This window comes from Antechinus flavipes, chromosome 3 (genome assembly GCF_016432865.1).
Source record: "Antechinus flavipes isolate AdamAnt ecotype Samford, QLD, Australia chromosome 3, AdamAnt_v2, whole genome shotgun sequence".
In the NCBI taxonomy this organism is placed as follows: domain Eukaryota; kingdom Metazoa; phylum Chordata; class Mammalia; order Dasyuromorphia; family Dasyuridae; genus Antechinus; species Antechinus flavipes.
This window is the reverse complement of record NC_067400.1, coordinates 271257641-271271407: the sequence shown is the minus strand read 5'-3', so window position 1 is coordinate 271271407 and position 13767 is coordinate 271257641. Positions and strand designations below refer to the sequence as shown.

The 13767-nt window shown below is 33.9% G+C and overlaps 1 protein-coding gene across 1 annotated transcript in view; it reads right to left on the bottom strand.

The window, feature by feature from the left end:
* DMD (dystrophin) overlaps positions 1–13767 on the bottom strand; it is a 2219276-nt gene that overhangs the window by 1164566 nt on the left and 1040943 nt on the right. The window contains exon 44 of the mRNA XM_051991017.1: positions 12978–13125. Coding sequence (XP_051846977.1) covers positions 12978–13125 — 148 coding nt within the window. The remainder of the gene's footprint in view (positions 1–12977; positions 13126–13767) is intronic.

Below are 13767 nucleotides of genomic sequence, written 5' to 3'. Positions count from 1 at the left end.
ATATATAAGGATCCCTGCATACTGATTTTTAAAATTTTTATTTATTTTGCTAGTTATTTCCCAATTACATTCTAATCTAGCTCCAACTGAACTGGCAATCTTGTAAGCTGCATTTTTGACATTTCTGTTCTCAGATGAAAGGGAAATTCACAATAAATTTAGAGATTAGAAAAAATAATAAACCATCCATATTATACTTCTGTTTCACTCTCTAAAACTCTGAGGCTGGAGTAAGGAAGAATTGAATTCAAATTTGATCTTAGATACTTAGTTGCTAACTCTGTGACCTTGAGCAAATTATTTTATGTCTGTTTGCTTCAGTTTCCTCAATTGTAAAATGGATTTAAAAAATAATATTTACCCAAAGTTGTCATGTGTATCAAATAAGATATTTGCAAAGTATATAGCTTAATTTTCAGGCATATAGTAGTTACTTAATAAATGCTCAGTTCCTTCCTTTTGTTTTACAAATGAGGAAACTAAAGCCCAGAGAAATTATATAATTTGCTTAAGGTCACACAGCAAGTAAATGTCAAAGCCAAAATCCAAATCAGTCAAATCAGGTTTCCTAAGTCTATAAATTTTTCTTTCTATTACATTTATCAAAATAAATTATTTCCTCTAATCATTAAGGCTTTAAATAATTAATACATAGACTTTAAATTACTATCCCTAAGTAAGCCAAGAGGGAGTAAAAATATTAGCTATAGTCACCTCTTTTACAGAAAGACAAGTAATCACAATTATTCTTCTAATATTTTCTACCTTATTTTTACCTCTTATACTCTAAGGGACAATTCAAACAATTTTACAATGAGATGACCAGCAAAAATGACCTGTGAAAAATGGAAACTCTATAAAATGATCCTAAGGGGAAAAAGAAAGTAGCAAGCACTTCCCCTTTTCACTCAATTGAAGAGAAGATGGAGGTCAGTAATCAACTCCACTCCCCACTGAAGGTCAGAACGACAATTAACTTTTAGTTTTTGTTTTTTTGAAAGTGCTCTAGGGCTACAGAAATTTTGGTCTATTCTGGTAAAATTGTGAAGTCAGTCCTTTTTGTTCTTTCTCCTCTAACTTTTGTCTCACTTAATATTTTTTTATTCCCCTGATCCTTCTTTCCCTCTCTTGGGCACCTAGATGCTTTTCCTTTCCATACCTTCCTTGGACAATAAGAGATAAACTCATTCACTAGGAAGTATAATTGACTGAAAAAGTTTTAGTAACTCTTGCTCAGTTCTAGAATGGAATATAAAATCCTCTTTTGAGGATTTCAAATCCTCCTCTATTATTCAAAATCTCATCTGCTTTCAATCTTTTTGCACTTTGCTCTTCTCCACATATTCTGGGATCCAATAATATGAATCTTTTTTGTTCCTTCAAGAAGATACTCTATTGCCTCATTATGCATTTTCAACGGCTATCCCTATACCTATAATAGATTATCCACCATCATCTCCACCTCTTGGCTTTTTTAGTTTTCTTCAAACACCAGTTAAAATCTCATTTTTGAAGAAAAGCATTTCTGGTCCTCCTAATTGTTGTTATCTCCTCTGTATTTATTCATTGTCTCCAATCTATCCTACTCATATATTGTTTATAGTCATTTTCATGTTTCCTCCCCAATTAGCATGGGAGCTTCTTGAGAACAGGGATTATCTTTTGCCTTTCTTTGCATCTACAATGCTTAGCATCTTACTAACTTATGAAAGACATTAATGTTTGTTAGAGTGACTTCTAGGTCTATCTTTTTTTTTTTTTTTTTTAAGAAGACAAAACTTCAAGCCATAGTTTTTAATTGGAGAATCCAAGTGTTCTCTAGGTTACTGGGAGAGAGGAAGCAACTAGTTCTCCATCTCTGAGCCCTAACATCAGTAACCAGAAAATTCTGCCAATTGTTGTTGTTTTTGCTGTTTAGTCATTTCAATCCTATCTGATTATCTGTCCCTGGACTGGTTTGGTATTTTCTTCTGCAGCTCATTTTACAGATGAGAAAATTGAGGCAAACAGGATTAAATGACTCACCAAATATCAAACAGCTAGTTAACATCTAGGGCCAAATTTGATCACATGAAGATGAGTCTTGTCATTTCCACACCCAGTGCTCTATCCATTTTACCACATAGATGCCCCTGAGGCCTAAAGAAGATGCCTATTTTCTTTGGGGATCACAGTACTAAGAGGGAATCCTAAATAAGAATACTAGACTCTCACTATGTTAAACAATGATGGCACGAGTTACGTGGATGCCAAAATATTTTATTTTTTTGGTTTACTTACATCATCATCACTGAGTTCAAATATGACCTCAGACATTTACTCAAGTGACTTTACTGGTTAGCCTAGTTTCCTGGTCTGTAAAAATGGTTTGGAGAAGAAAATGGCAACTACTCCAGTATTTCTTCCAAAAATATTCCAAATAGGGTCACAAAGAGTATAATATGACTAAAAGCCCTCAATAACAACAACAATCTCTCTCTAAGATTTAAGGAAAAAAATATTTCTCTCTTAACTACCTGAGAAGCTAAGTATCATCAAAAGAAAATTTTACACATTTATACAATGCATAGGGTACATATTTACAAAGATGCTATGTAAAGGCTTGCTTCCTTTAGGACATCCTGAAGGATCATTACATTGCTATGTGTATTCAAATTGTTTACAACAATGCTACAAATTAATAAAATGTAAACAGTGAAATGTTAATTACTTGAACTTCTTTGAAGTGCCGTAGTCAATATCCTGCATTGAAGAATACAACGATACTGAAGTTACAGATGACTGTTCATTCAATGAAACATTTGGCTTGAACATATACTATTGCTGAAACAGTGGGCCATACTGATGAGACAAAGAGCAATCTCTAAAGGTTATAGAAGGGCTGACACTAAGTTCTGAAAATATAATGCAAGATGTTTAGATAGGCCATCCTGAAAAGAATATGAAATCAAATGTTACTGGAAAGGATGAAGGCTATATTTCAGTTCATTTAGTCCTTAGACTAGAGAACTAGGATAGAAAAGCCACAATTCATGTATTCCAAAGGGAACTATAAATAAGAAGTATGACAACCACCTGACTCTCACTTCCAGTGAAAAAAAAAGACACACTCCTCCCTTATGGATAAATATAAAAACTAAAAATATATATTAATCTATAGAAACATGAGTATTCTAATGTCTCATCAGTAATTACACATTTCCCTGTGTTATACAGTAAACTTCTACTTATTAACTTCATTTTATTTTGTAGTAACATAAAATCACAGTGTGTTTGAGCAAACTGTGCCTTGAAGGGAACAAATCTTTATTTTAACCATGTGGCAGAGAACTATTTCTGTGCTTTCATTTCAGGGAATAAAATGGAACTTTTGGGCTACCTGACAATAGCTGGTGTCTGGAATTGTTCCAATTCTACTGATTCACATTATGAATATCCGTTTTTATATCTTATTAAGACACTTGCATTGCTCTAAACTAAATTTTCCTTGGCACTTTAAATGAACTTATCTCTGTTCCTATGGGGTTGTTTAACATATAGTCAATAATGAAGCAAAAACAAAAGAAAATGTAGACACTTACATCTTTATTGTCTCCCTGGCTGGTGGATTACCTTTTTTTTTTTTTTTTAAACAAATGGAGAGAGAGACAGAGAGAGAGAGAGAGAGAGAGAGAGAGAGAGAGAGAGAGAGAGAAAAGAAGAAGAAGAGAAGAAGAAGAAGAAGAAGAAGAAGAAGAAGAAGAAGAAGAAGAAGAAGAAGAAGAAGAAGGAAGAGGAGGAGGAGGAGGAGGAGGAGGAGGAAGAGAGAGGGAGAAAGAAAAGGAGAGAGGGAAGGAAAGAGAAGCAAATATGTGAAACATTTCAAAAGTCCATTGTAACTCAGAAACCATTCTCAGTCTGTGCCATGAACTATTTAACCTTAAGAAAGTCACCTTCTTCTCTTGGCTTCAGTTTTTCAAGTTCTTCAAAGAGGGGGTCTGACAAGATGAGTTCTAAGATTCTGGCTGCTCTAATATACTATAAACCCATGAAAATAACACTTTTTATTCCTTTTTCTAGTTGATAGTTCTACAGTTTGCATGGATAATCCAGATAAAGCTTCATTTGGACAGGTTAGACAACATATAGTTGTATTTATTCTTCATATGTCAAAACACTTAACATAATAGAAAAGATCTAGCAATGTTAAAAAAATCTAACACTTGATGTGATAGGATTAATATCTACTGCTTCATTCCTTACAATATAAGTTCAGTCTATTCCCTCTTACCCATCCCTGAAGTGACAGGGATTATTTATCCAAAAAAAGATAATTGTCTTTAGGACTTGATTGGCCCCTGATTTTCTTAATGCAGGTTCCATGTCACACAAAAGCATTAAGTCCCACCCACTAGCCTCTCAGAGTTGGTGGGTACCTGAGATATATCTTCCCCGATTCACTATACACTATTCTCTTTACCAGAGGCACTTTCATAATAAATCAAGGGAACTATCATTTGCCCAAGCTAAAGCTGATAGTAGTTATATTCTTGTTGCATATCTATACTGTGTTATGACAAGGTAAACTTCCTTTTGTTAATTGCTCTATAATTTAGGAGTGTCTGATTTTGCCTTTCAGATTGAATCAGAACTAACAGGGTGATCTTCTTAAACTTTTTCTAAACACTAGGATCTATCAATCACATAGAACATGATTTTTTTAAAGGCAAAAAAAAAAAAGAAAAAAAAATCTTTCTGCCACTATTTTTTTTTTTTCATCTAGGCTTTTCATCAAGTATATAATTGATTATTTTAAAATTTAGAATGTTTCAGCTATAGCTCTTAAATAGATGCTGTATATGATGAAAGGAGATATAATCTATGATTCTCACGAAAGATAAATTCTTTTCCACTGAAGGACAAACCTAAAAAAATACATTTCCCTTAACATATATGTGTATGTATTTATATATGTATATAAACACAGTGCATATTACACAATGTGTATATATAATGGATAGACATGTGAACACACACACATATATATGCACATATAATATATATGTATTTCAGTGGTATACTATTCTACCCCAGAGATAATAATAATACTTCATTTTCCCCAGAAAAGGGAAGAGATTCTTTAATATCAGTTAGTTTTAATGCTACTTTTTTTCTTCCTTTGGATTAATGTGACACCTCGGAAAAGAAAATAAGAAATCTATTTTAAGTTGAAACTTATAAGTAACTATAGAGTAACTATGCCAAGAATTTTAACAATGATATATTCTGCATAATAAGATAAAACTGTCATGATTTGGTATTATATACATAGTAATACATAAATGTAGTGTGCAAACATATATTTCTACATAGGAAAGATAAATGCTTGAGAATGCTACTTATATGACCTAAACAAGGAAAAAAAATAGGAAAAAAAAATAGATGAAAAGCAATGTGAAGATGTAGTAAGACACCTAATTGAAATAGTATAGATACTAGTGCACCTGGTTACAAGAAGTGATTGTGCTCCTAAAATCATAACATGGTCTAAGATTAATCCATCACAATTAATCAGTTGCATACTCTTAATTTACCCCACAATTGATCTAGGAGGGGTGGTCATAGTGGGAATGCTGGGGAGGGAGGGAAAGGGAGAATATACATTTCTTTATTTGCCTGGAGCATGGATATAAACTTTCAACTTTAAAGCCCAGCAGTGTCTGCACGAAGTCCAGCACCGATAAGGTGAGCCTTGGGGAGGATGAGGAAGAGAGTAGTGGGAATGGATACTTCTAAAGAGGGGAGAAAATGCTAGCTCAGTAATGGAGGTCAAAGTTCCTAAAGTGCTAAACAGTAGAATAGGATACACTGAATTGAGTTGCTGCTGTATTTCTGGCTTGGATCAAAACAAACTTTCAACATTAAAGGGAAAACAAATGACATTCCTATAGCAATATCATCAGATGAGTTTTCAGGTTTTAGCCATACTTTGTCTTTTATGATATTAATACCCCATAGTACAGATTTCTTAAAATTCCTTTTTATAGCACGATAAAAAGTTGCTGGTTGTTCTTGTTGTTGTTGTTGGTGTTTTTTTTGTTGTTGTTGTTGTTGTTTTTTTTTTTTTTGGTACAGTGGTAGGTATGACTTAATTGTACAGACATTATAAACTACACATTACTGAGCAGTAAGAACATAGTAACACTACAGGATACAACTGAAAACTAATTAACTTGCACTAACACAGCTACCTTATGCCTAGGAACAGACAATTGACTCATGTCATCACAGCACATTGCAATTTCTCTCCTTATATTTATTTTTTTATAAATATTGACTTAAAGACCTTAAAAAAGTTCCATTTATTTCCTACAGCTTGTCTGAATATGCTTTATGATAAATACAAGGTCTTATGCTTACACATGAAAAGTATTGTCAAATAAGTCCCTTTAATTGTGAATGTGGTTCATTAAGCAGCAGGGTCTCATAAAATAAACAAGCTCTCATTCTAATAAGAGACAGGATGTTCAGCTCTTTTAAATGCTTTGCCAAATGGGGATTTTATCGTTTCCGTCAGTTTCATTTATTAGCTATACATCCCCAAGGGAGAGAGGCAGCAGAGCATAGTAGATAGAGAACCAGTCTCAAAATCAGAAAGGCCCAGGCTCAAGTCCCATTTTGACATATACTAGTTGCATCCCTGGGCAAAACACTTAACCTGTTAGAATAGGCAATTTTCTAAGTTACAGAAGTGTCTACCTACTTTGATAGTGGAAAATTTCCCCAATTAATCTGTGAAATTCCTGTCTTGATAAGTCCTATTCTTATTAATAGATAATATTTTTAGTTCTTAATTATAATTTGCATTTATATAGCACTTTAAAGCTTGCAAAGCACTTTCCAAATATTGCTACCCCTCACCCATTTTACAGATTAGTAAAATGAAGCAGACATAAGGTCTATGACTAATGAACTGTATGAAATTTCTGGTTTATCCTTATATCACTGTCATTTATATTAGTTTAAAAAAAAAAAGAAAGAAAAGAAAAAAAAGGAGTAGACAGAGATTAAGTATTTGCCCAGAGTCACATAGTTGTTAAATATCTGAGATTGGGATTTGAATTTGAATCTTTTTGATTTCAATTCATTCTATCACCTAACTGCTTTTAAATAGTCTTTGTTGATAAAAAGAAGCTGCCTTATTCAGGTCCTGTTCCTGACTTTTAACTGGGTTATCATGAGAAATCACTTTGCTTCTATAAACTTAATTTGTAATTAATTACAAACAATAATTGTATTGCCTACTTCATTGAAATTTTAAAGCTCAGATGAACTAAAGTATCTTACAAGCTTTTGAAAACCTAAAAGCACTATACAGGATGTCCCCATGATCTTTCTACCATTTAAAGAAAACTTTTTGTTTCCTTAAATTAGAAAATATTTACATAAATAAATGTTAGCTAATATTATTTTTCATTATTACTTATTATTATTATTGTTGTTATGGTGGTGATTGTTACAAATACAAAGAACTTGGTAATCAAAGTACTGGCTACTTCATGTAGCTAATAAGTTGAATCATTCTTTTACCTTGATCTACCTTACCAATGGTAACCAAAACAATTCCCTCTATCCTAAAACTACTTAATCTCGTTGAGATTTCTTGGAACCTTAATGCTAAAAATAGTTTTAACTTCAGTGATCCCTTGAAAGAGTCACCAGTGTATACTTTGAACACTGATGACTTATATCAATGACAGATTAAGTGACTTGTTTAAAAATAAAAAATAAATAAAAAATTTGAACCCTGTTCAAGTGGATCTTCCTGATTATGAAGCTGTGTTCACTTATGTCAGCTGGGTTCACCTCTTCATGACTCCATTTGAGGTTCTCTTGGCAAAGATTATCTTAATGCTTTGCCATTTCCTTCTTCAGCTTATTTTATAGATGGAAAAAAAGGAGGCAAAAATGGTTAAGCAAATTGCCCAGGGTTACATAGCTAGTAAATCTGAGGTTATATTTGAAACAGGATCTTCCTGCCTCCAGACTTGGTGCTATGGTCATTATGCCTTAGCTGTCTTAAGCAACTGACTAAGACTGTTTTTCTATATCACATGTCTTTTTTATGTAATAATGTTACAATGAAATAAAATAAGAGAATATTAGAAATAAGTTGACTTTTAAAAGCCTTCCCCCACATTAAGGCAATGAAATCTCACTGATAATATTAATCTTGTCTGTGAACATGGAGGTTAATCACTTATGAAGATCATTATTAAAAAATGTCAAATAAAATTAGTTGATTAGTGCTTTCTGAGGAGAGGATGGGCTGACACTTTCTTCTCATAATTTTCTATGCTTTTCTAAAGCACGTAACAAGTTTTATATTCTTTAATTTTAGAAAAAATGACAAATGGAAGAAAGAACTCAGCCAAATGGGTATGTTTTACATATATGGCTTGGACTGCCAAGAAAGAATTATGCTATTTTCTATATAGCTTTGCGAACTACAAACAGGGAGATATATAGTGAAAGAAGAAAAATATTGAACTATAATGGAATAGAGGAACTTGCCATATTGATTTTCTCTCCTCAGATGATCCAAATGAATTCTAGAACATACATTTTATTTCTAAAAGGTAAAAATGTTAGATAATATTGTTTATGCAAAGTACAAATATGAACAGAGATTTTGTTGCCTTTGAATCCAAAGATAGTTTTTGATAGAACTGGATTAGAGACTGTAAACCTGATTGGGGGGAAGGGGTGGAACCAAAATGGCAAGATAGTCAGGAAGCTGCTCAAGCTCTCCCAGTTTCTCTCAAAAACCGCATGAAACCAAGCCTCTGAACAGTCTGATGGAATGAAATCACTCTCTAGCTCAAGCTAGACTGAAAAAACTTCAAGAAAAGTCACTCTTACTGGGGTGAAAAGGGCATTCAGCCCAGCTCAGATAGACTCTGAGAAAGCCAGTGAGATGGTCTTAATCACAGCAAATCAGCAACTGAGACCTGCAGTCCTGGCTCAGTAGAGAAAGAAATCGGTAGTGAAGCTCCAGTCCCAGCTCAGAAGGCAAACTCTGGGAAACCAGGCTGTCATCTGAACAGAGCAGGCAAAGCTATCCTCTATAAGCAGAAGATGCTCTTGTGCTCAAAGCCAAGGCTCAGAGCTGCATAGGAAGCTTGGAACAGGACCATTTTTATCCCAGGAGCAGAGCTCCACCTTAAAAGTTAAAAAAAAAAAAAAAAAAAAAAAGAGGAAATACCAAAAGAAAAGTAAAGAAAATGAGTGGTAAAGAGAAAAGAACTTTGACCATAGAAATCTAATATGGTGACAGGACACACCAAAACACAAACTCAGATGACAAAGAAAATGTCCATAGAAGAAATCTCAAAGAGTGAGATAATTTGGGTTTTATCTCAAGCCTTAAGAAGAGGCTTCTTAGAAATGCTCATAAAAGACTTCAAAAGACAAATAGAAGGAAAAAATGAGAAAGGAAATGAAAAGTATGTATGAGAGAGTCAACAGTTCGGAAAAGGAAGCAAAAAATTGTCTGAAGAAAACAACTCCTTAAACAGTAGAATAAATCAGATGGAAAAAGAACTACAAAAGATAACTGAAGAAAATCATATCTAGTAAAAACTAAAACAGGGAAAATGGAAGCTAATGACTTTGTGAGACATCAAGAATCAGTCAAATAAATGAAAAAAAATGAAAAAAATGGAAGAAAACGTGAAATACCTCATTGGCAAAACAGTCAACCTGGAAAGTAGAGCTAGAAGAGACATTGGAAAAATTATTGCCTCTACTGGAAGGCTGTAATGGGCTGAGGCTCGAGTTGATGCACTGAGGTCCCAAGTACGTGAGGTTAAATAGTAATTGGACCATACTCTATTAATATATAAGCTTGGAGAAAGAATGGCCTCTGCCCACTCTTTGTGCAAGTCCTGATATGTTGTACAGGAAATGACGATTTTGGTGGGTAGAGGCAGGGAAGTGGAAAAGGAAGGGGAAGGGGAGACTGCTGGCTGGCGTTTTGACACAGCTACTCCCATTGCCATTGCGACAGCCTTTCAGCTTAGATCCCCCTCTGTTAGCTGGCTTCCTGTCGCAGCTGCCCATATTGCTATTGCAATCCTTATTCACCTCCTCACTTCAATAAAGATTGAAGATTTTCCCCTTAATCTGAATTACTGACTCTGACTTATTTTAAATATGTGGTCATCACAGAAGGCCATGACCAAAATAAAAACCTGGATAGCATACTAGAAGACATCATTAAGGAAAACTGTACCAATAGTCTAGAAACAGAGGGGAAGTACTTATTGAAAGAATCCACTGATCACCTCTGGAAAGAGATCCCACAAGGAAAACTTCAAGGAACATTGTTGTGAAACTCTAAAACTATAATGTCAAGTTAAAATACTGCAAGCTGCCAGACAAAAACAATTCAAATGTCAAGGAACAATAGTCAGGATTACCCAGCATCTGTCAGCTTCTGCAATAAAGTACAAGAGGACCTAGAATACCATATTCTGGAAGGCCAAGGACCTTGGGTTATGACCAAGAATTAACTATCCAGCAAAGATAAGCATCATCTATCAGGGGACAAGATGGAGTTTCAATGAAGTAAGATACTTTCAATCATTTCTATTGATAAAACCAAAATTAAACAGAAAATTTAATCTACAAACATATAACACAAGAGAACCATAAAAAGATAAACAGGGGAAATATATATATATTTAAAGTTAAACTATTTACATTCCTAGATAGGAAAACAATATCTGTAACTCTTGAGAACTGTATCTGTCACTGGGGAGACAGAGTGGGTCATCCCATGGATTGTGTTTGTAAATGGTCTCTGATGTAATGAAATCAAAGAAAAAGACATTAACAGGTAAGGAGAAAAGGTCTGTACTGGAAAAAAAGGAAGGGGAAGGGGAGACTGCTGGCTGGCTTTTTGACACAGCTGCTCCCATTGCCATTGCGACAGCCTTTCAGCTTAGATCCCCCTCTGTTAGCTGGCTTCCTGTCGCAGCTGCCCATATTGCTATTGCAATCCTTATTCACCTCCTCACTTCAATAAAGATTGAAGATTTTCCCCTTAATCTGAATTCCTGACTCTGACTGATTTTAAATATGTGGTCATCACAGAAGGCCATGACCAAAATAAAAACCTGGATAGCATACTAGAAAACATCATTAAGGAAAACTGTACCAATAGTCTAGAAACAGAGGGGAAGTACTTATTGAAAGAATCCACTGATCACCTCTGGAAAGAGATCCCACAAGGAAAACTTCAAGGAACATTGTTGTGAAACTCTAAAACTATAATGTCAAGTTAAAATACTGCAAGCTGCCAGACAAAAACAATTCAAATGTCAAGGAACAATAGTCAGGATTACCCAGCATCTGTCAGCTTCTGCAATAAAGTACAAGAGGGCCTAGAATACCATATTCTGGAAGGCCAAGGACCTTGGGTTATGACCAAGAATTAACTATCCAGCAAAGATAAGCATCATCTATCAGGGGACAAGATGGAGTTTCAATGAAGTAAGATACTTTCAATCATTTCTATTGATAAAACCAAAATTAAACAGAAAATTTAATCTACAAACATATAACACAAGAGAACCATAAAAAGATAAACAGGGGAAATATATATATTTAAAGTTAAACTATTTACATTCCTAGATAGGAAAACAATATCTGTAACTCTTGAGAACTGTATCTGTCACTGGGGAGACAGAGTGGGTCATCCCATGGATTGTGTTTGTAAATGGTCTCTGATGTAATGAAATCAAAGAAAAAGACATTAACAGGTAAGGAGAAAAGGTCTGTACTGGAAAAAAAGGAAAGGGGAAGTATAATGGGACAATTAGTTCACATGAAGAGGCTCAAGGGAAAGGGAGGTAGATGAGCATTATCTGAAATATAATCAGTTATATAATCTTGATATAATCAGTTTTGGCTTTAAGAGGGAATAATTTAATCATTCAGTTGGATAAAAAATTTTCTCTCTTTCTGAAGAGGAAAGAGGAGAAAGAAGAAAAGGGAAGGCCAGGATAGAAGGGGGAGCAGAAACAGTAGGAGAAAAGGCAAGAAAAGGGGAGAAGAGTTGACAGAAGATAAGGAAGCAGGTGGAATTAAACAAGATACTAAGAGAAGGAGGGAAAGGTGATAGGACATAAGGTAATGTGGGGTGGGTAAAAAAACACAGGGCTAAGGACAAGGTGGAAAGAGAGAAAAAAAGTAAATATAGGGGAGAAAATAGGATGGAGGGAAATAACAGAGCTGGTAATCATAACATTATTCAATAAGCATAATTTTCTTTTTGTCTAAATCAAATAGTTTATAATCTTAATTGTAAAGCTACGGAATCCAAATTACCTTTATCATCATATTCAAGAGTCAAGAAGATAACATTGTACTATACTAGCTACAATACATATTTTCTATTCCCCACAAAAAGAATCCATAAAGTAAATATAATCAGTAGACACTACATTGTTTTAGCATGAGACTAAAACTAATTCAGAAAATCAGATAGGATATATTATAATATGGCCAAAATTCTTAGAAAATTGAGCTATAATTATAAGCAGGTTTCTATATAAAATATAATTGTTATGAATGCTGTAAGAGTGCTTCAGAAGTTAGATTTGATCCCTAACAGTCTTGTTATAAGATTTTATTCTGCTACAAATTATTTATACTGCCAAAAATTTCCAGCATATAGCCACATACAACATAGATTTGTCACTATAACATGTAAAACCAAGAATCTAGTCTGTAATCTTGTTCTTCTACTAGCATTATGATAGAATCATCCTGGATATAGCTCATAATATGTCAAAAACACCAAAATTTCTGGTTCGGGTTCTCTATCTAGTCTGAACTTGAATGAACTTAAAAGACATCAGGATTTAGAGTAATTAAATTGTATAAATGCCTTTAAAAAAAACAATATAGAAAATAGATAGCTCAAAACTTACCTTAAGGTACCATCTGTATTTAGTATCATCCAAGTTATCCGGATGCTTTGTTTTATCTAAAAACTGTTCTGCTTCTGTTAACCACTGGTTAAATATTTTCATATCATAATGAAAACACCGCCATTTTTCCACACATCTGTCAAACTTCCTAGAAATGAAAAAATAGAGACCATGAGAATTAAATAAATCTTATGAATAAAAGGATTTTTGTAACTGTTGATTACTTTGACAAAGATATAATTCTATAAGTACTTTATACTTAGAAATTTTACTTTTATTTGCATATTAAAGAGAAACCTACTTGCTGTTTCATGAACTCAACATTTTATCTCCCACCTGCTGACTTTCTGTTTGTCATCCATGACATACAGTCTGTTTTTACTGTCACTTCTTAAGAATCCTTAGCTTCCATCATAGGACCATTGAAAGGGAACTTACAGGCCATTGAGTCCAAATTTTTCATTTTACAGATAAGTAAAATGAGAGGTTGAGTGATTTGCCCAGAGTCAGACAGCTTATAAATGGCAGAGAGAGGATTTAAAACAAAAGCTTCTTCATTACAAGTCTGGTCCTAGACTATACCATTCTGTCTTTCAATAAATATGAGAATAGGATTTGAATCCAGATGGTCTCACTGCAGAGACAACATTCCTATCACTGTTTCATGTGGTCTCTAAAACTCAGTTCAGGTACTGATTCCTCTTCTTTAATAGTCATCTCTTCCTACTTGATATGTATTTATATATTTGTTTACATGTTGTATTTGCAATCTTATATGAGGGCAAGTACT